This window comes from Phocoena sinus, chromosome 10 (genome assembly GCF_008692025.1).
Source record: "Phocoena sinus isolate mPhoSin1 chromosome 10, mPhoSin1.pri, whole genome shotgun sequence".
In the NCBI taxonomy this organism is placed as follows: Eukaryota; Metazoa; Chordata; class Mammalia; order Artiodactyla; family Phocoenidae; genus Phocoena; species Phocoena sinus.
In genome coordinates this window covers 54,045,122-54,068,842 of record NC_045772.1, presented here as the reverse complement: position 1 = coordinate 54,068,842, position 23,721 = coordinate 54,045,122, and the positions used below count along the sequence as shown (strand labels likewise).

The 23,721-nt window shown below is 35.3% G+C and overlaps 1 protein-coding gene across 5 annotated transcripts in view; it reads left to right on the top strand.

The window, feature by feature from the left end:
• The window catches only part of MON2 (MON2 homolog, regulator of endosome-to-Golgi trafficking), a 132,186-nt gene that overhangs the window by 96,767 nt on the left and 11,698 nt on the right, over nt 1–23,721 (top strand). For 4 of the 5 annotated variants that reach the window (XM_032645103.1, XM_032645104.1, XM_032645106.1 and 1 more), the window contains 8 exons: nt 1,225–1,368; nt 1,984–2,001; nt 2,290–2,418; nt 5,771–5,961; nt 12,552–12,612; nt 13,742–13,865; nt 17,243–17,450; nt 19,930–20,012. In XM_032645103.1, the coding sequence (XP_032500994.1) occupies nt 1,225–1,368; nt 1,984–2,001; nt 2,290–2,418; nt 5,771–5,961; nt 12,552–12,612; nt 13,742–13,865; nt 17,243–17,450; nt 19,930–20,012 (958 nt within the window). The remainder of the gene's footprint in view (nt 1–1,224; nt 1,369–1,983; nt 2,002–2,289; nt 2,419–5,770; nt 5,962–12,551; nt 12,613–13,741; nt 13,866–17,242; nt 17,451–19,929; nt 20,013–23,721) is intronic. The other variant, XM_032645105.1, reaches the window with a different exon arrangement.

Genomic DNA, 23,721 nt, shown 5'->3' with positions numbered 1-23,721 from the left:
CAAGTTCATGATTCACTGTTTCTGAGAAAAGTAACCAAGTAGGGAAAGATGGTATTAGATATCTTTGTTCTACTTTCACATTGTAATTATAGGATAATCTAACATACTAATGGGCAGCACTTTGCTTATCTTCTTTGTACCTCAAGATAATTTTATCTAAAACACCAGTTAAAGCTAAATGGCTACCTCTTCTCTGAGGGAAAATAAAACTAGTCTTTTATCTGACAGGTTAAAAAAAGCCATGATTGCATGAAAATATAAACGTTGTGCACATCTTTTTAAAGAAATTCCTTAAAATTTTGAAATGCTTTGAATTTTGTATTTTGAGGGTACCTCAAGTGTAGAATGATCATGCTTTTTGTTTTGTAAAGCACAAATATATTTTAGATACTCCATAACATATCATTAAATATTTTTCCCACAGAGAGAAACGAACATTAAAACAGGAAAATATGAAAGGATGGGAGGAGAAAACACATTTGTCGCTAGAGAAAATAAAAACATAAGATTTATTTTTAAGTATTTTCAATGTATTTGAAATAGTTAAAATCTGCAGTATCAGAATATGTATTCTTTGTTTTATGAAATTATTTGTAGCATTAAGTTTAATTTCTATTAAATTTTTCTTGTTTTAAATCAAGTCTATACATTTAGATACATTAGACACTAAATATACTCTGCTCTGTTAAAAATTAATATACTGTATACATTTCTTTTAGAAACAAATTTTTATTCATAACTTATTTTCCCGACTGTAATGAACATGATTATTTGTTAAAGTCTGTGGACCAGGCATGATACAGGAATCAGCTGTCGTTTCAATAAATTAAAGCCATCACTTAAGTAGAAGTCAATATCATCTTAGTCAGTGAAGCATTGTAAATGGTCTGATGGGTATATTACTGAACAAATGATCAGATTGTGGAACCTCAGAACTGCCTGGGTTTTCTCTTTAAGTGCTTGCCCTTTGTTTAGTCTGCTGAGTAATAAGCCACACTTTTAATTAAAAAACGTTTTTTAGCTGATTAATACATTTAGCCTACACTTTATTCAATAATAGTTTAAAATAGCTTAAATGTCCTTCAGGGCTTATAAAAAATTGTATAATACTTAACATAAAATAGGACAGCCTTTTCGATTCTTTGGTTAAACAAAAGCATATACAGTAAAGAACTTAATGGAGTTCAGATTATGCATTCTACTATTCATATATTGTTTTTATAGGCCATCTGTATAGGACCGGAAAACATGCAGATAATGTATCCAGCTATATTTGACCAGTTATTGGCATTTGTAGAATTTTCCTGTAAGCCTCCACAGTATGGACAGCTAGAAACAAAACACATTGCAAATGCAAAATATAATCAGGTAACTTGCTATAAATTATATTTACTCTGTAAGATTTCATGGCTTATAGATATAGTCAGTTCCACTTAAGATGGACTTTGATTATCCCAGAAAATTTTCATTCACAAATAAACTTTCATATGTATGTTAATAGTTTAAGCTGAAAAGAAACACTATTTGGAAGACCTTTTCTGTGTTCCTTTTGTGTGTTTGTTTGTTTATTACTTTCTTTTCCCAAGTGGTTCTCCAGAAAGTTTGGCCTTGCATGTTACTCTTTCTTCGTAGTTCCCTTCTTTGTGTCCTCATTCCGCTATAAAATGGCTTCTAAATCCCTAAGCCTAATCTTGTCTAAAATAGATATCTGCAATACAAAATGAAGAAATCTGTGTGTACTAAATAAGTCTACTACTGGTGTGAAATTTAGTTGGATTTTACATAAAAGATTTTTATAGCCATAGTTGGCAAATTTTAACTTTGTTTTGGCTTTAGGGGAAAAGTAAATTTCTGAATGCATGCACATGCTGATTTTGTTCACTCAACATAAAAATTATAATTTTACATGGTCCGAAACGTAGTTTTAATGTGTATTAACTTTTCTCATTCTATTTGTCTTGCAACACAATGGAATCACAATAGATCCAACTATTTGCACCGGTGAGTTAAATTTCCTAAAATTGTCCTAACCTATTGGCAACAAATAAAGTACATCTTTCCCAGTTTTTGATAGAATGCTCTATGTACTTTTCCTGATAGTTTTAATTTTTGCCTGGCTGAAAATTATTCTTTCATGAAGTACATATCTCTTTGAAAACTTTGCACATAATATAATCTGGCCTAAAACCAAGGCCTAAACTTTAAGACAAAGAAGCTTTCTCTTTGAAAACAATACGATTTCATTTAATCTCATTTTTATTTTAACTCTGTGAAAATATTACTTTCTAGGCGGAATGGGTAGCCTTGAATTATGTACCATTTGCTGAAAGGTCTTTAGAAGTAGTTGTGGATTTATACCAAAAAACAGCCTGTCACAAAGCAGTGGTGAATGAGAAAGTACTCCAGAATATTATTAAGGTATTTTTTTTTAATTTCCATACTTTCATTTAATAATGTATTATTGAAATTTCTCTTTAGGTAATAATATATTATCATATATTGAGATAAATGGAAAATATAATTTGTTATTATTTATAGTTACTCTTCTCCAACATTCATGGATATTATTTAGGAAGCCGTTTTTGTTTTGTTTTTTAAATTTATTTATTTATTTTTGGCTGTGTTGGATCTTCCTTTCTGTGTGAGGGCTTTCTCTAGTTGCGGCGAGCGGGGACCACTCTTCATCACAGTGCACGGGCCTCTCACTATCGCGGCCTCTCTTGTTGTGGAGCACAGGCTCCAGACACGCAGGCTCAGTAGTTGTGGCTCACGAGCCCAGTTGCTCTGCGGTGTGTGGGATTCTCCCAGACCAGGGCTCGAACCCGTGTCTCCTGCATTGGCAGGCGGATTCTCAACCACTGCACCACCAGGGAAGCCCAGGAAGCCGTTTCTTTAAAATGAGAAAGTTTTTTTAATGAAAAATATTTTAAAGTAAGAGTGAATTCGATTTTTTATGATTTTTAAATTTTGCCACATAAGACAATAAGCATCCTGTTTCTTAGGACAGGATGCTCTATGATTTTGGGGCAGATGAGCCTGAGAGTGTTCCTCATCTGTAAAAGAAGGGTAATACCAATACAAATTTCATGTCTTAACCATTAAGAGATTCAATTGAGATATGGCATTTAATGATACTTGCCAAGTAGTCAGTGTTGAATAAAAAGTTAGGTTCCCCCTTCCCTCAATAGACAAGGAAATAACTGCCATGGGGATCTTGGCAAGGATTAACAGAAGTAACATTTGAAGAAGGAGTACCAGCAAAAAGGGAGAAGGAGATATAGATCAATTAAGCAATATAAAAGATCATGGTATATTTTTAAAGCAGTGTTGAGAAATCCCACTTAGCGAGGTGGCAGGGCCTGGAATAGGTCTGAAAAAGTGGCTATGGGGGCTTCCCCAGTGGCGCAGTGGTTGGGAGTCCGCCTGCCGGTGCGGGGGACACGGGTTCGAGCCCTGGTCTGGGAAGATCCCACATGCCACGGAGCAGCTGGGCCCGTGAGCCACAACTGCTGAGCCTGCGCGTCTGGAGCCTGTGCTCCGCAACAAGAGGGGCCGCGATGGTGAGAGGCCCGCGCACCGCGATGAGGAGTGGCCCCCGCTCGCCGCAACTGGAGAAAGCCCTCGCACAGAAACGAAGACCCAACACAGCCAAAAATAAATAAATAAATTAAAAAAAAAAAAAAAAAAGTGGCTATGGGTATTACAAGCCATCGTAAAGCATCAGATTTTATTCTTTAACCATTGAAGGTTTGAACATGGAGGAGTGACATGAATCAGCTTGTATTTTTTAAGGCATTCAATAATCAGTTTTCTGTACTCCAGAGCACTTCATTGATGCCACTTACTACATTGCATTGTGGTTAATTGGACAAGGCTTTTCCTTCCTCAGAAATTGTGAGCTTCGTGACAGCAAGAACTGAATTTTCCAGTTCCATATACATTTACTGAGTATATACTCTGTGCCAATCTCTGTATTAGTTGCTTAAATATTTTAAAAAATAAATGTATAAATCAAATATATTTGCTGTGCTTAATATTCCCTTGACATTGGTAAAATATTAATCTAGTAGTAAACCATACTTTTCATTTATCTAATCTTGAGTTATAACATGTTAATTCAGAGTGGCCGGTGTATAATTTAGTATTCTTTTGTTTGCATATGACACAAATTCAGGCTCTGACTAGCTTTAACAATAAAGGGACAGGCTTAGTTGGAAAATTCAGAGATGGAGGGCTTTAGGATTGGTTGATCCAGTGGTTCAGTACTATCACCAAAAACCAAAAATTTTTTCCCTGTTCTGCTTTCCAAGGGGTTGACTGCATCCTAACTATGTTTCTTCTCATAGTTGTAGGCTAATAAAGGGATTATATATCAGTAGCAGGTGTGTGTTTATCAGATTCTTCTTAAGTTACTAAAATTAAGTGAATCGGCTTTAGTCCCATGCCCAGTCTTGAATTGGTGATTATGGCCAGAGAAATGGAGTAGATTGATTGGCTTAATAAACTAATCATCTCTTTACCCTAATTTCCAACTGGATGTGGGGAGGGGAAAGAGATAAATAGATTCTGGGTAGGCTAATTATCTGTTAGTGGAGGCCCATTTCATGCTAATATGTAATGGTTCACATGTTCACTGTGTGAGTATTCAGTAATCATTTGTGTGGAGGATGATGAAATCAGGTTTTATGTTCACTCCATAACATTAAAATATGAAAATGTATCTCATCTACTCTTTATCTTTCTCAGACTAGAATTTTTATATAAAAGCTGAATTTTCAGTCTAATGCACATTATCAAACTACCGTATGCTGAAACTATTTATTGATGGTGCTCTGGGATAACTCACTGTGATAGTTTGGTCAGTCTAGTCTTAGTTGTTGGATAGTACTATGACCAGAGAAATTCATTCTGAACCACTGAATTAGTTCTTTGATGATTAACAGCAACCTGTCTCAGAAGTTGACCAATTAAAAAGTAAGTCTCAATATTTTAGTCACTAGACATAGTTCAGATGCTGTGCTGTGTTCTCAAGGGTTAATGATAAAATAAACCAAGTTCTTGAATTATCAGCTTTTCTCAAATATTTGGAAAAGGAAAAAAATACATTAAAATGTTAGTGTAGAGTATAAAATTCAAAGAATTCTAAAGATAAAGTATAAGACTTCAAAGTAATGATACTCTAGGCCATGTTTACCTAACCATTAGTGAAAAAATATAAGCAGTATTGATCTCTCTTGGATGGGAGAAACCCCATCAGTCAAATTATTTTCTGCCAGGAGAACTAATTTTATAACATCAAGTTGGAGAAGCTGCAAAATTGTAAGTTTCTTACTCTTAACTTTTCAGAAAACATCTCTATTTTTTATGATGCGAAACCGAGGTTCGAAAAGGTTATTATTCACTCCTTATTCAGGGTCATTGTTTATAAAATTGACACAGGACTTAAAAGTATACCTTTCTAGGGAATTCCCTGGCGGTCCAGTGGTTAGGACTCTGTGCTTTCAGTGCTGAGGGTGCGGGTTCTGTCCCTGGTCGGGGAGCTAAGATCCCATATGCCTCGGGAAGTGGCCAAAAAAAAAAAAGTGTATCTTTCTAGGCAGTATGATTTGAGGACCATGTCTGAGAATTGGTCTTTCTAGAAAATAACATCCTATTTAAAATGAAAATACCTATGTTATTATTTTTTGCTCTCAGCTATAGTTTTTTTAAAAGTAATTAAAGCTGTGTGTGTTTAATTAGTACTTATCTTAAACTGTCTTTATTTTCACAGACTCTTAGGGTTCCTCTCAGCTTGAAGTATTCCTGCCCTTCTGAAAGCACATGGAAACTAGCAGTATCTTCTCTCCTCAAAGTTCTTTCTATTGGGCTACCTGTTGCCCGGCAGCATGCTTCTTCTGGAAAATTTGACAGTATGTGGCCAGAACTAGCCAACACTTTTGAAGACTTTCTCTTTACTAAAAGGTCAGCTTATTCATTTTTACAGTTAAGACAGTCTTTCAAGAAGTACACATTATACCTGTAATTGCTCTAAAAACAGTATTTCTCATTATTCATTAACAAAGTAATTGACTCTTAAGATTGCTAGATTGTATACAAAGAAGAAGTGGATTAGGCATTTATCCACTGGGTACATTATCTGTGAGTAGTGGAGATTTTTGCTCTTTACAGTGTTTTGGTTGTAAGACAGGGGTCTATATATAAGGTCAAATGAATGCATCATAATTAAGGAGCCATGGTTTTAACTCGATGAAGTTAAGAAGGTCCATTTTAAAAATCTGATGCCCATTTAGCATTACAAGAGAAAAACAACTTCAGAAAATGAGTTTTTTTAGAATAAATAAAATCATTGGTAATAACGAACAGCTCTTTAAGATGTTTAAGTTTTGCAAAGAAGAATGGAATTTTCATTGTATACATTCCAACTGAGGGTGTATCTTAAGGATGCTATTTTGACCCCTCACTGAATGAGAATAAGGTAATTAGAATACGGAATTTTTTGAATGAGGAGTCTGCTGCAGTCTCTCTAGAGCTATACTATCTAATACAGCAGTCACTAGCTACAGTTAACTTAAATTTTTAATTAACTAAGTCACATTAATAACTCAGTTCTTCATTCTCACTAGCCACGTTTCAACATTGCCATGTGTGGCTAGTGGTTGCTCTAGTGGGTACTGCAGATCATTGAACATTCCCATCATCACAGGAAGTTCTGTTTGGCAGCACTAATCTCAAATGTGCCATTTTACTAAAGATGGACTTAACCAGTAATAGCTGTGATAGGTAGGTAGTCTTCAGTACTCCTACAATCTAATTTTCCTTTTTGCTAGAGTGGTGAAATTCTATGACAACAAAAGTTTTTCTATTTTTTTTTATCCATTAATCTTTTTTTTTTTTTTTGTGGTATGCGGGCCTCTCACTGTTGTGGCCTTTCCCGTTGCGGAGCACAGGCTCCGGATGCGCAGGCTCAGCAGCCATGGCTCACAGGCCCAGCTGCTCCGCGGCATGTGGCATCTTCCCGGACCGGGGCACGAACCCGTGTCCCCTGCATCGGCAGGCAGACTCTCAACCACTGCGCCACCAGGGAAGCCCCATTAATCATTTTTTTTTTTTTTTTTTTTTTTTTTTTTGCGGTACGCGGGCCTCTCACTGTTGTGGCCTCTCGCGTTGCGGAGCACAGGCTCCGGACGTGCAGGCTCAGCGGCCACGGCTCACAGGTTCAACCGCTCCATGGCATGTGGGATCTTCCCAGACCAGGGCACGAACCCGTGTCCCATGCATCGGCAGGCGGACTCTCAACCACTGCGCCACCAGGGAAGCCCCCATTAATCATTTTTTAAAACTATAGAAGGATGAATGTGTCATGCACTGCTATTTAATCATTAAAAATTGTTAGTTTGAAACCATTTAAATTATAAATTTCATATACTTGAAGAAAAACCTACATTGGCATATTGATAATGATCAGATGAGTCTACACAGAATGATTTAACTGAAAAGTTTCTATCTTTCTAATGTGGTTTAGTTATTAAGTAAAGAAAAGTTGTAGAGTGCAGAAGGTTAACTTACATTTTTCTCTATAAAGTCTTCTCTGATATTTCAGAATTGGAAGTAATGACATGTGATCGTAATTTCTGTTTCCATAACTGGTCAGACTTTGTTTTGCTTTCTTATATATTTCTCAACTCTAGAAATCTTATTAATACCAATGCAAGCATATTCTTTATATTGAATATATGCAGGAAAATGATAGTGACTCACAAAGCATATCTAAGCAAATTCTGTTTTCATTTTTAAAATAACCCTGGGTATTTGAGTTCCTTTGTGGACTCTGTTGCCTAAGTCACTACGTTAATTTGTATGAAGCAAACAGATTTAGAAATTTAAACTTTTCTTTTTCTTTCTCAATTATCTGTCTGTATATGCATGTTGCCCTATTAATAAGTTGAATGAGCTTAGATCAGTTTTTTTGAAATGAGTAAAACTTCTTTAAGAATTTCTTTTCCTATGACTGAGTCTTTCCACCATCTTTCTTATTCTCAAGTTTCTTATTGAACATTCTTCATTTTCCAAGCTTTGTTCTTATTTTATTAAATTCAGTTTCTTAAGTACTTTCTTTGTGTACAGGAAAGTAGGTAGAGAAACAAAGGCCTAATAATAGGTAATTAACATTTTATGTAATTTTTGTATTCATGCAGTTGTAGTATAATTTCATTACAGTATTTTGCCTGTTGGAGGCCCTACTTACATTAAAGGTTTGAGTATGTTGAAAAATCACACAGTTTAAGAAACAGTTAACATAGAGGATAAGAGCATTGACTCAGGAGCCAGATTACCTGGATTCAAATCCCAACTGTACAACTTTGTAACTGTGATATTTTGTACAAGTTATTTATGTTTCAGTGACTCATTTTCCTCATCTGCTAAATAGGAATAGTAATGCTACCTAACTCATAGGGTTATTGTGAGGATTAAATCATTTAAATGAATGCTTAGAATAGTTCCTGGAATGTAAGTGCTTCTATTAAAATGCTTGCTCCTACTATTATCCTCATAATCATTATTTCTTTCACTTAAGAGAAACTGACATTATCCATATCCTTTACCGTGAAACAGCTATATTTTAAACTAAAAACTTAAAGACCAAAACTTTAAATAACTGGGACTAGGAAATTTACCCCTAAATTTGGGGGTTTTTTAAACGGCTAGAAAAAAAATAAAGGTACTAAATTCTGGTACTAAGTAACACAGAATCAGTGTTCTAAGTTGTGGTTATTCTAGTTATACATTTAAGCCTTCTACTGCATCAAGTAATAGAAAGATACCCTGTATTGAGAGTCAGGAGATCTGTGGCCTACTCTTGACTCTGCCACCTACTTTCTGTTCACCTTGAACTGGTCATTTCCTCTCAGTTGGCATCATTGTCCTTAATTGTAAGACTAAATTAACTGATTTGACTAGTTGTAAAAGTCCACAATTATTTTATGTATTTTGACTTAATGTTTTAATCAGTGTTTTTAATTGAATAGTTTACATTGATAAAGCCAATTTAGTTTTTATTTCATAGTCCAAAAATACCTTAAGGCTCAAAGTGAAAGCTTTTATTAGTTGATGATAAAAATGCAGTGCTCACTAAGAGAACTTAAAAACCATGCACACTTTCACAGTTTCTTGAGAAGATTTTGCCTTTGTTTTTGTTTCCCAAATAATTGATTACTTTGGAAAATCACAAACTGTTAGATTTTAAATTTTATTTTATGGCGCATATACACAATGTTCTATAATTGAAATTTATCAGTAGTAGTATTTGAACAGTAGGAAGAGTGTTTGGAATAGCATGACTTAGGTTTTTAGATAATATGAATAGTTGAGTATCTTTTATATTGGAACATTTATAAGTTTTTTAACCTAATTGCTGATACTCAAAGACTGTGTGAATAACCATACCTTTCTCTGTGATGTTTCCCAACTGTTTATGGTCTGCAAGCTGCTTTCATACAGTAACAGCAACAGTACAGTAACAAAGAAAACAAATAAAACCAAAATCAGCTAGAAGAAACAGGAGGCTTTCGACATCACTGAGGACTATCATAAGTGAATGAATTGTTTAAATGAGTGAAAGAAAAACAATTAAAAATGAGAAACATAAGGACTGTAACCTGGTGGACACTTAAAGTCTGTTAGGAATTCATTCAGCCACCCTTTGAGTACCAAAACACGGTACTTGTCCTCTAGAAGACACGTGGGCTAGTGGGAATTGATACAATTAATAGTCTGTTGACCTTCAGTTAAAAATCACTAAGTACTACCCAAAAGAATTGAAATGAAACGTGTTCACACAAAAACTTGTACACTAATGTTTGTAGCAGCATTATAACAGCCAAAAAATGAAAACAATCCAAATGTTCAACTGATGAATGGATAGATTAAATGTGATATGTACATCCATACAGTGGAATATTCAGCCATAAAAAGGAGTGAAATACTGATGCATGTTACAACATAGATGAATCTTGAAATCATTACGCTAAGTGAAAGAACCCAGACACAGAAGGCCATATATTATATGGTCTCATTTATGTGATACATCCAGAATAGGCAAATCAGTAGAGATAGAAAATAGATTCATGATTATCAGAGTTGGGAGGAGGGTAGAATGGGGAGTGACTACTAATGGATACAGAGTTTCTTTTGGAGGTGATGAAAATGTTCTAGAAGTAAAAGAGGTGACCATTGCACAACTTTGTGAACATACTAAAAAGCTGAATTGTGCAATTTAAAAGGGTGAATTTTATGGTGTATGAATTATATCTCAAAAAATAATCTTAATGTACCATTCAGAGAGAACTGATGAAAATACACATAATACTTTATCAGTTTGAAGCCTCTTTTCTTTCAAATAAAGATTCATGAAAAAAATTTTTTTAAATTACTAACTACTGTACTCCTCAAGCTTAGAGACTATACGGATCTTATATGGCCCATTTGTACCTACAATATTGACTATCTCCCTTTATAATTGATAGGTAAATTCTGTTAATCATCTGTGTTTTTTTTTTGTTTTTTTTTTTTTTTTTTTTTTTTTTTGCAGTATGCGGGCCTCTCACTGTTGTGGCCTCTCCCGTTGCGGAGCACAGGCTCCGGACGCGCAGGCCCAGCGGCCATGGCTCACGGTCCCAGCCGCTCCGCGGCATGTGGGATCCTCCCGGAACGGGGCACGAACCCATGTGCCCTGCATCGGCAGGCGGACTCTCAACCACTGCGCCACCAGGGAAGCCCTCATCTGTGTTTTTAAAAGCTCGGCCAATGTTTTTTGATATGCTCACAGTATCTAGAAAGGATACTAACTCTAAATTAAAATAAATAAACATTAGTGTGAGTTCTGAGATCGGAAGATTCAACCTGTGCACAATTGAATAAATTCCTGATTTTATTGATCATTAGGATTAGGAGGAGTGAACCTTTCAGCTTTGTATGCTACTCTCTTCCCTCATTATAAGATATTTTAAAACTACAGTTCAGGGGCTTCCCTGGTGGCTCAGTGGTTAAGAACCCGCCTGCCAATGCAGAGGACACGGGTTTGAACCCTGGTCCAGGAAGATTCCACAGGCCGCGGAGCAACTAAGCCTGTGCGCCACAGCTACTGAGCCTGCGCTCTAGAGCCCGTGAGCCACAACTACTGAAGCTCGTGCACCTAGAGCCTGTGCTCTGCAACAAGAGAAGCCACTGAAATGAGAAGCCCTCGCACTGCAATGAAGAGTAGCCCCACCCCCGCCACAACTAGAGAAAGCCCGCGTGCAGCAACAAAGACCCAGTGCAGCCAAAAATGAACAAATAAATAAATGAAATCTATTTTAAAAATTGGAAGTCTCAAAAAAAAAATAAGGTTCAGTGTTTCTGATATGTGATCCCAATAATATTAATACTGTATGTTCCTGATAAGCTTTTTTTTTATTAGTACAATAGTTAGCCAATTGGTATTTGTCTTTGTGTGTGTGTGTATTTTAATACCTGTGGTTAGATAAACCAAATAATACCAAATAGAGCAAAAATAGCTCTAGATACAAAACTCTATACTGTACCTCTAAATCTAAATATGATAATACTGTTTTTACATTTATAACTTTTATAAAAGAAAAGAACTTAGGCTCAAATATATAAATCTAGGTTCAAATTGTGGCCTTGTCATTTATTTACGATGTGTTCTTGGTCATATTACTAGCCATTCGAACCTTCAGTTTCCTCTTCTGTCAATTACATGATGATACATGTGGTTACTGTGGAACATAGGACATAATGTAAATAAAGCTCATAATACAGTGGCTGGCTCTCTAATTTTTGCTGTCATTATTATTGTTATAATCATTACCATCCTATTCTCAGCTGTTTTTAAGTGCTTAATATTTCATTGTTTCATAAGTTTAATAGAACTATACTGCTCATTCTTATTCAGAGCCACAGGGTCTAGAATTAGCTTTGGTTCCCTCGGAACTGTTGATTTATTCTGATCTTGTTGGAACACTGTTCTGTTTTAGAAAGTCTGAATCAGTCCACTTCTTTCCAGATGTTCTCTATCTTTTACTGTAAAGATATTTAGTATATTGTATTTATTACAAATTAATGCTCAGTGGGCTGTTGCTGAATGAATAATGCAGCATCTTGACTAAAGGCTCTTTTAACTTTCTCTGAAATTACTGACAATATAAGTGAATTCAGTTTTTGTCACAGTGGTAATTTTTGCTGTAACTCCAGTTGATAGTATCTTTACTTTTCTTCGTTTTTCATTCATAGTATTAAAAGAAGTTTTGTTCTACAGGTTTTATTTAGTTCAAGATTGGACTAATTATTTTTGTAGCTAGAATTTCATGTTTGTAATTAGCTTAGTCATTTATACTAATTAATTAAAAATACTGTTCTTTTAAATAACTGATAATGTTCTAACTTGGGTGAGAAAATATATATTTTTGATACTCGAATTCTGTTTATTTTCTGTTTGTATTTTAAGGAGATATTTTACCTTTAAAAATCAAGTCTTTTATTTATTTTTCTTTTAGCATACCTCCAGATAACCTCTCTATTCAAGAATTTCAAAGAAATGAAAGTATTGATGTTGAGGTGAGGAAGCTATTTAAAACATTTTCCTGTGACCATTTATGAAAACCAAATAGTAGAAATGTTGAAACTGTAAAATTGCTAAAAAAAAAAAAAAAAGTAAAGTGATAGGTTGAGCTTGAACCTAAAAGCATTAAAACACAAAGGTTAAAGTTTAATTTTTAAAGCACTGACATTAAAAAAATTAATTTCTTATATTTGTTAGCTTTGTGCTGTGTGCATGTTGTCCAGATACTTAGCTGTGTCCATTTAATAATTTTAAACAGTTGGTTTAGTAAAATAAATCCATCAGTCAGTGAGCATGTATTTGAGAGCATACTTTATAGTTTGACAAATCAGATATTTGTATTTAAATTAATCAATAAGTTGCTCAGATTTTTTATTTTTAACCAGATGTAGAAGCAAATAATGAATATTTTTTTAAAGAATATATTTTGCTGATTATAACTGGAATTTAAAGAAGTAGTTTTTGGTTATGGATTTTTTTTGTTGGGGGAGGTTATTTTTTCCCTTTAAGTGGGATAAGGGAACTTTTAAATAAAGCAAATCAAATAAATTACATAGAAAGCATAGGCATCATATCGATATATAGATGCAAAATATTGCCTTTTGTCCCATTGCTATGTTAACTCTTGAAAACTCCTCAAACTTTTCTTCTTTCTCTTCAAAAGGCAAAATAACACATTGTATGTTAGAAATAAACTATTTAACAAAAATGAATATAACTTCTTAATGGCTCATTTTTATGGTTCTAAAAGGAGATTTAAATCATGTTCTTAACCCTGTTTTAGATACTTTATTCTAACATGGATACATTTCATATGCTGATCTTTTTCTCCAGAGCGCTCTTTGCATTTATCATGTTGCAGATCAAAATTTATTGAAGTTTTTGTACAGTAAACAGTTTACAGTATTGACTATTTTGTAATAAAGTTATTTACTAAGACAGATGAGGGAAACAGACTTATTATCCTGCATATTAACGTTAAAATGGTTGTATACTTCTATTAAGAAAGATTCTTTAACTGATTTTCTTTTAAAATAAAATTTAAATTATACTCTAGAAATTATCATTTGAGTTAGTCTCTTTCAAGAAAAAAAAATACCTTTGAATTTGCATCTTTTGTTTTAGGTAGTTCAGCTTATCAGCACTGAGATTCTACCTTATGCCAATTTTATTCCTAAGGAATTTGTTGGTCAGATAATGACTATGCTTAATAAGGGATCAATACATTCTCAGTCATCTTCATTTACAGGTATGTTATTTCAATATTTATTTTTTTTTAATGTTAATAAGTATTGAAGCACTTTTGAAGAAGCTCACTTCTACTAGAAATGTTTACTCCTACAATTGTGGTAAATGTAAACAGGAGAATGGTTAAGAATGTGATATAGGGGCTTCCCTGGTGGCGCAGTGGTTGAGAGTCCGCCTGCCGATGCAGGGGACACGGGTTCGTGCCCCGGTCTGGGAAGATCCCACATGCCGCGGAGCGGCTGGGCCCATGAGCCATGGCCGCTGAGCCTGCGCGTCCGGAGCCTGTCCTCCGCAACGGGAGAGGCCACAACAGTGAGAGGCCCGCGTAACGCATAAAAAAAAAAAAAAAAAAAAAAAAAAGAATGTGATATAGAATATTAAGCTTTATGAGGGGAAAACATGGTAAATATTCTGTGATGAATTAAATTGCAAAGCACTTATGGAATCCACCTAAATCATTGCAGGCTGACATAAATCACCAGTTTTGTGAAGTCACGGATTATTGGGAGGTAATGAATGTGTATTCTGCCACTTAGTAGTTGGTTAAGTGTGGTTTTTTTTTTTTTTTGCGGTACGCGGGCCTCTCACTGCTGTGGCCTCTCCTGTTGCGGAGCACAGGCTCCGGACGCGCAGGCCCAGCAGCCATGGCTCTCGTGCCCAGCCGCTCCGCGTCATGTGGGATCTTCCCGGACTGGGACACGAATCCGTGTCCCCTGCATCGGCAGGCGGACTCTCAACCACTGCGCCACCAGGGAAGCCCCCTAAGTGTCAGTTTTGTCATCTGTAAAATAAAGATATTAATACCAACCTCTCAGGACTATAATTGCAGAGCTAGTTCATTTAAAAAAAAAATCCTTAACATTTGTTAGAACTAAGATTTAGTGAATGACCACAATGTGCAGGGTATTATGCTAGAATATTAATCTCATCCCTCACAACATTTCTGTGAGGATAGGTTCTACTGTATTACAGAGGGGAAATGGGTTTAGAAAGGTTGAAAATAATTGCCCACAGTCTTAAGGCTGGAGACCAAAGTTCATCCTTAAAAAGAACCACATGCTTCTTTTGATGTACCATATTGGGAGATGAGAGGTAAGTTGGTTTTTGCTATTATTTCTTTTTTTTAAACCTATGCTCAAGTGTTAAATGTAATCGTGGTACCATAATGTGATTTTTTTGGTGAGATAATTAAAAAGTTCTAAATTTGTGCCATGCATATCCTTAGTCCCCAGAATTTACTGGAGCTGTGACTAAATTCTACTAAACTGTGGTAAACACTTTAAAGAGCATTTCTATGTACAGTTTGACCACTAGATACTGCTTACTTCACAAACTGGTTCTTTTTCCTAGCCCAGACAGTTTTTAAAATTAATCTGGTAAAGTACAGGTTTGAAAACATTAGCACCTCAGAGAACAAATTTTGAAGTCCATTTATCTTAATTTAGTCAACTTTTTATTAAGAATATTTAAAAATTATAAATTTTTTATAAAATACATTTTAAGAACCATGTTTATAATTATATGTAAATATTCTAAGCTAAATAAGGATTACCAAGTTACCATGTATACTTTTCTAGCAGTTTTCTGATGATACCTCTTGCCATTTATAATATTAAATGTACCAAAATAAAGAAGGTACATGTATGTTCTTCCAGTGACTTGACCATTGGACACAAATTTCTCAGCTTTAACTTGGACTTTTCTTTAAACATATACATACAAAGTCTTTCCTGCTAATAAACAAGACTAGGCTATAAACACAGAGGTTCCAGTGATTATTTTTGGTCCCCTGCTCTTAAGTATGATTTGACAGCCACAGCTCACAGGCGTTTGAGGAAATCTTCCAACACAAAAGAGAAAGACCAAAACAAATGAGAGGGTGAAAGAAACTGGTAGGAAAGAGATAAAATGCAGAGCCATAGAAAACATTTATTTTAAAAAATATATAATTAGGATGCTTAAGGAGATAAAAGATTTTACATTCATGAAACAAGAAGAATGATATTAAAATGGGACAATCAGGACACGAAAGAGCTCAAAGAAGCTAAAAATATGATAGCTGAAATATGTTCAATGGAGGGTTGGAAGAAAACATTAAGAAAATATAACCCAGAAGTAGAGCAAAGACAAACAAGTGGACAGTATGAGAAGAAAGAAATAAAATGGATCCGAGGGATCTAACATCTGACAATAGGTCTTCCAGAAAGAGAGAATAGAGAAAAGCTAGGAAAGGAAATTATCAAAGAAACAAACTGAAGATACAAATCTGCAGATTAAAAGCGGTCTCTCAGTACCCAGAATAGTGAAAGAAAAAAGACTCACAATAAGACATGTCATCATGAAATACCAGAATAATAGAAATAAAGAGAAGATTTCAAAAAGAAAAGAAAAAAGTTCAAACACAAAAGAGTTGTATCAAAAGGACATTGCAATTCTCAGCAACACTGCATGCTGAGAGACATTGAGGCTATGGTTTCATAGTCATAAATGGATAAGATTTTTAACATGGCGTTTTATACCTAGGCTCACTGTTGGCCAAGTGAGGAGTGTAGAATGGTAATGCTCAAATGTCAGTGTGCATTATCCTCTCCTGGAGTGAAGTCATTGCTGGACTGTAACCTCAGAGTTTCTGATTCAGTAGGTCTGGGGTGAGGCATGAGAATTTGCATTTCTAACAAGTTCTCTGGTGGTGTTGATAATGCTAGGAACCACACTTTGAGTACCACAGTAAAATGACATTTTCAGAAATGTAAGGTCTCAAAATTTTTACTTCCCATTCACTTTCTCAGGTACTACAGAATATGCCCTGTGAAAACAAAGGAGTAAATCAAAAAAAGGGAAAGCATGAGGTCTAGAAAATAAGATATAACACAAGAGAGGAAAAAAACAACTCACAGGGTGAGGCCAAAGACTAGTTCCAGGATATAACTGGACAGTATGTCCAGAGAGCAACTAGTCCAGACTGGAGCAGCGGTCAGGGTCCAGGGAAGATGTTGCCAAGAGAAAAAAGGAAACAGACAGACAAACGGATTATTCCAAGTTTGACCATGTAGGAGATTGTTGAGAGGTACTCTAGTGCTGTAGAAGTGTATAAAAAGACCAAGACAAGAAAAATGTTGAAGTGATGAGAGTGGATAGTCTTACCTTGTTTTTTGACCTTGCCAGGAGGAAAACTGTTTCTCTGTGTGTGTGTGTGTGTGTGTGTGTGTGTGCGTGTGTGTATGTGTGTGTGTGTGTGTGTGTGTATGGTATAAGTTTTTCATAGATGCTCTTTATCAGTTAAGGAATTTCCTTCTATTCCTAGTTTGCTAAGAATTGTGTCATTAAGGTGTATTTATTTAACCTTGTATTAACCATCAAACATTGTTAATTCTACAGAAGCAGAGATTGATATTCGTTTGAGAGAAGAATTTTCTAAAATGTGTTTTGAAACACTGCTCCAGTTTTCCTTCAGCAATAAAGTCACAACACCTCAAGAAGGCTACATCTCACGGATGGCACTCTCAGTGCTTCTAAAGAGGTCTCAAGATGTACTACATCGTTATATAGAGGATGAAAGATTAAGTGGTAAATGCCCTCTTCCAAGGTATATGTATATATGTATTTTTTTAATTAAAGAAGGAAATACACTGTCATAGTTATTAATACTTTTAAAAAGCTCTGGAAATCAAGTGTTTTCATAAGTGATCTGAACTTAACCTGAGCCTGTTTATAATTTTATTTATCCCATACAGTGTAAATATTCATAAGTTTTGCTGCAGATATATTACTGTGTTTTATTATGGGGTGCTTTTTCATACTGCTCATGGAGGTTAAGTAATATATGGTATATATACCAAATTACTTATTTTAATTCGAAAAAAATTGAATTCTAAAATATATCTTCTCAAAGATTTCTGGGTAAGGACTTGTGGATCTGTATGAACACATACATGATCGTGAATCTCTCTAGAGAGAAAATAATAGATAAATCATACTTTATGAACTTCCTAATTTGTTTTACAGTTATTTCTAGGTTTCTCTGTAAGTCATCTAGCCATATCTTAGATCTTCTTTTCATCTAATTTGCTTAATTAAGCCCTTGTACCTAAACTGATTTGCTTCTCATGTAGTCATGCCATGCCAGTTGAAGGGGTCTAGGTCTTTCTGCTAAGCCAAGGCTAATCAAAGTTGGGGTATATATCAGAATTCATCAAAAAATACAATCATAAATTGCAGTTATGTTGCCAATCTATTTTTTTTTTTGCGGTACGCGGGCCTCTCACTGTTGTGGCCTCTCCCGTTGCGGAGCACAGGCTCCGGATGCGTAGGCTCAGCGGCCATGGCTCTCGTGCCCAGCCGCTCCGCGGCATGTGGGATCTTCCCAGACTGGAGCACAAACCCGTGTCCCCTGCATCAGCAGGCGGACTCTCAACCACTGTGCCACCAGGGAAGCCCCTCCAATCTATTTATTAATGTGTAAGTTAGAGGTTAAGGCAAAGCAAATGAAGCAAACAGAAAATAATATTGGAAGACAAAGTTATCAAAGAAGCAAACAGAAAATAATATTGGATGACAAAGTTATCAAAGTCAGGAAAGAGTTAGGAAAATCATTCCAGGTCCCATCTCATAAGGCAGTAAATCAGTAACCCTAAGTCTTTGTTTACATTCTTATTTACTTAGAATAAATCTCCAGAGTTGGGATTGACCTGTCAAAAGATATAGACATTTTAAAAGGTTTTGATATATATTAAAAATTGCCTGTTAGAGACTTCTATCAGTTTATGTTCTCCCAGGAGTATACGACTATCTTTTCCCTCAATTTTTAGCAGTTTAAAATTATTTGCCATTTTATCACTTATTTTTTCTTTTTAAAAATTTGATGAATGAAGAAATATCCACATAGTAGTTTGCTTTTTTTTAATTTTTCTTTTCTTTTTTTAATTACCAATGCTTATTTGCCATTTGTATTTCTACTTCTAGCATCCACTGTATTTTGAATTTCTAGAACATAAATTATACCTTCCTAGTGGATTTTATACAAAAATATTCCAAAGACATGTTAATAATTTGGTTATTGTCATGATTGAAAATTGATTTATTAAAATTGACCTCTGAAGCATACTTGGAAAAGCAGTAATGGAGTTGCCTTGATTGGAATATTTTTATTGGAGTATAAGATATTATTCGATTTCAGAAAGCAGCTTTCCTTCATTTTTTGTGTTTTAAGTGTTTATTGCTTTAAATTGAGTCTTATTTATAGTTGTTACATTGTATCATCCTGTGTTTGATGCAGTATTATTGCATTATTTTCTAAAAAGCTACACTGCAACACAATAAAATATTTGTATACTTACAAAGGGAGGCTTGAAATAGTACCCTGTCATAGTATTAGGAAAATCTTATCTGTTGAGTGATAACACAGATTCATACCAGGAGTAGGGTGTGGGGGAGGACTGCAGAGCAGAAGAGATATATTTCTGCAAGGAGAAAGAAAGAAATCAAACTACTCTTGTTGGTCCTTTACTCCAAGTTTATTCTTCATTACTAATGTCTCCAAACAGTGTCACCTTGGGGTTGATTTTGAGCATATTTCTTATTTGTTGTTTTAGAAAGTTAAATAAGTACTATGGTGATTTTAAAGATACTTTTCACAGCATGATAAAATATGTGAAGGGGGTAATAGTGATCTTTATTTCCCTTTAAGCTTTGGCAAATCTCTTTTAGTACTAATAAGTTAAAAAAAAAAAGAAAAACTGCTGTAGAAGTTTTAAAAGCACATCTTGTACAGTGTTTTAATTTGAAGTAGTTCTATGAAATACCTTACTAATAAATTTAGATTTGCATGAGTAGATTGCCTCCCCCATTTTAATGTTGATAACTTAGAATAACTATAAATCTTAATTGCACACTGAAGTACATGTTAATGAAATGATTTTCTTTTATAAGAATTTAAAACTGATATTAGCTTTGCATTGTTTTGTGTTTAATGTTTTCCAAAGTATGTCTATTTGTATAACTTAGTACAAAACACACATGGCATATCTTGAAATCTTGATGGAAATAATTTCCCATCCTTTTTTTAGGCAACAAGTAACAGAAATCATATTTGTCTTAAAAGCAGTCAGTACTCTCATTGATTCACTTAAGAAAACTCAGCCTGAGAATGGTAAGTGCTTGGAAACTCAGTTATTCTAAATTTATAACATTTATGTTCTATTTGTGTTGTACTTTTATACTACTATTAAGTTAACTGAGTTTTAGGAACATAACAGCTATAAGACATTTTTCTCCAGGCCTTATGACAACAAAGCAGCAAGTCCATTAGGATGTCAATTAAGTAAAATTACTTTGTAATGTTTTCTTTATTTTAAGCAAATTTTGCTGACTTTTTTCCCCCCAGCTTTGAGATGTAGTTGACATACAACCGTGTATAAGTTGAAGGTATACAACTTGTTGATTTGATACCTTTTTATATTGCAATATGTTTACCATGGAAGTGTTAGCTAACACCTCCATCATGTCACACAATTACCATTCCTTGTCTGCGCTGAGAACATTTTAAGATCTACTCTCTTAGCAACTTGCAAGTATATAACACAGTATTATTAACTGTAATCACCATGCTGTATACTAAATCCCTGGAATTTATTCATCTTATACCTGGAAGTTTGTACCCTTTTACCAACATCTACCCATTTCCCTGACCCTCCCAGAATTGGCAACCACCATTCTACCCTCTGTTTCTAGGAGTTCAGCTTTTTTAGATTCCACATATAAGCGATATCATAATATAGTATTTGTCTTTCTCTATGTGACATTTCACTTAACATAATGCCCTCAGGTCTATCCCATTGTCTCAAAAGGCAGGATTTTCCTCTTTCTCACGGGTGAATAATATTTTGTTGTGTGTGTGTGTATATGTGTGTTTACAAATACATATAAATATACATATACACATGTAGCACATCATTATCCATTCATCCATTGATGGACACTTAGGTTGTTTCTATGTCTTGGCTATTGTGAGTAATGCTACAATGAACATTGGGGGTGCGGTTATCTCTTTGAGATCCTGTTTCCTTTTTCTTTGGACATATGCCTAGAAGTGGAGTTGCTGGATCATATGGTAGTTCTATTTTTAATTTTTTGAGGAAACTATACAGTTTTTCATGGTGGTTGTACTAAATTACATTCCCATGCACAGGGCACAAGGCTTCCCTTTTCTCCACATCCTTGCTAACACTTAATATTTCTTCTTTTTTTGATGACACCATTCAAACAGGTTTGAAGTGACACCTCCTTGTGGTTTATTATTATTTTATTTATCGAGGTACGATTGGTTTATAACGTTATATGTTTCATGTGTACAACATTATATTTTTACTTGTGTATATACTACACTAGTGTGCTCACCACCAAAAGTTTAGTTTTTATCCATCACCGTACAGGTGTCCCCCTTTATCCATTTCACCCTCCCCCATCTCCCTTCCCTTCTGGTAACCACTACTCTGTTCTCTGTATCTATGTGTTTGTTTTTATTTGGTTTGGTTTGTTTATTATTTTTTAAAAAAAATATTCCACATATGAGTGAAATCATACAGTATATGTCTTTCTCCATCTGACTTATTTTGCTTAGCATAATACCCTCAAGTTCCATCATGCTGTTGCAAATGGCAAGATTTCCTTCTTTTTTTATGGCTGAGTAGTAGTATCCCATTGTATATATATGTATATATGTGTGTGTGTGTATAGAGCATCGTCTTTAGCCATTAATCCATTGATGTTTCCATTTCTTGGCTATTGTAAATAATGCTGTGATGAACATGGGATGCATGTATCTTTTCAGATTAGTATTTTCATATTCTTCAGATAAATGCCCAGAAGTGTAATTGCTGGATCATATGGTAGTTCTAGTCTTAATTTTTTGAGGAACCTCCATACTGTTTTCCATAGTGGCTACACAAATTTACATTTTCACTGACATTGTATAAGGATTCCCTTTCCCCTCCACATCCTAACATTTGTTACTTTCTTGCCTTTTCAATAGTAGTCATTCTAATGGGCATGAGGTTATATTTCTTTGTGGTTTTGATTTGCATCTCCCTAATGATTAGTCATGTTGAGAATCTTTTCATGTGCCTATGGCCATCTGTATGTCTTTTTTTTTTTTTTAATTTATTTATTTTTTGGCTGCATTGGGTCTTCGTTGCTGTACGCAGGCTTTCTCTAGTTGTGTTGAGCGGGGGCTGCTCTTCGTTGAGGTGCACAGGCTTCCACTGTGATGGCTTCTCTTGTTGCGGAGCACAGGCTCTCGGTACGCGGACTTCAGTAGTTGCAGCACTCAGGCTCAGTAGTTGTGGCGCACGTGCTTAGTTGCTCCGCGGCCTGTGGGATCTTCCCGGACCAGGGCTCGAACCCGTGTCCCCTGCATTGGCAGGCGGATTCTTAACCACTGTGCCACCAGGGAAGCCCCATCTATATGTCGTTTTTGGAAAAATGTCTATTCGGATCCTCTGCCCATTTTTTTTTTTTTTTTTTTTTTTTTTTTTTTGCGGTACGCGGGCCTCTCACTGTTGCGGCCTCTCCCGTTGCGGAGCGCAGGCTCCGGACGCGCAGGCTCAGCGGCCATGGCTCACGGGCCCAGCCGCTCCGCGGTATGCGGGATCTTCCCGGACCGGGGCACGGACCCGTGTCCCCTGCATCGGCAGGCGGACTCCCAACCACTGCACCACCAGGGAAGCCCCTCTGCCCATTTTTTAATAGAGTTGTTTGTTTTTTTGTTGTTGAGCTGTATAAGTTCTTTATGTATTTTGGATATTAACCCCTTATCAGATATAATGATTTGCAAATATCTTCTTCCATTTGGTAGGTAATCTTTTCATTTTGTTGATAGTTTCCTTTACTGTGCAGAAGCTTTTTAGTTTGATACACTCTCATTTATTTATTTTTGCTTTTCTTACCCTTGCCTGGGGTGATATATCCAGAAAGATATTTCTAAGGCCAGTGTGAATGAGTGTACTGCCTATGTTTTTGTCTAGGATTTTTATGGTTTCAGGTCTTACATTCAAGTCTTTAATCCATTTTGAGTTGATTTTTGTGTCTGGTGTAAGATAAGTAATATAGTGGTCTAGTTTTATTCTTTTGCGTCTGGCTGTCCAGTTCTCCCAATGCCTCTTATTGAAGACACTGTCCTTTCTCCACTGTATGTTCTTTGTTCTTTTGATGTAAATTAATTTTCCATATATGTGTGGGTTTATTTCTAGGCTCTCAACTGAATTCCATTGATCTGTGTGTCTGTTTTGCTGGCAATACCAGGATGTTTTGATTGCTACAGTTTTGTAGTATAATTTGAAAACAGGGAGTGTGATACCTACAGCTTTGTTCTTTTTTTCTCAGGATTGCTTTGCTCTTCAGGGTCTTTTATGGTTCCATATAAATTTTAGGATTTTTTTGTTCTATTTCTGTGAAAAATATCATTGGGATTTTGATAGGGATTACATTGACTCTGTAGGTTGCTTTAGGTAATATGGACATTTTAACAATGTTAATTCTTCCAATCCATGAGTATGGAATATCTTTCTATTCCTTTGCGTCTTCTTTAGTTTCTTTCACCAGTGTCTTATAGTTTTCAGTGTACAGGTTCTTTCACCTCGTTGGTTAAATTTGTTCCTTGGTATTTTATTCTTTTTGCTGCGATTGTAAATGAGACTGTTTTCCTGACTTCTCTTTCTGATAGTTTGTTGCTAGTGTACAGAATGCAACAGATTTGTGTATGTTGATTTCATACCCTGAAACTTTAATATATTCATTTATTATTCCTGACAGTGTTTTGGTGGAGTCTTTAGGATTTCTATATATAAAATCATGTCATCCAG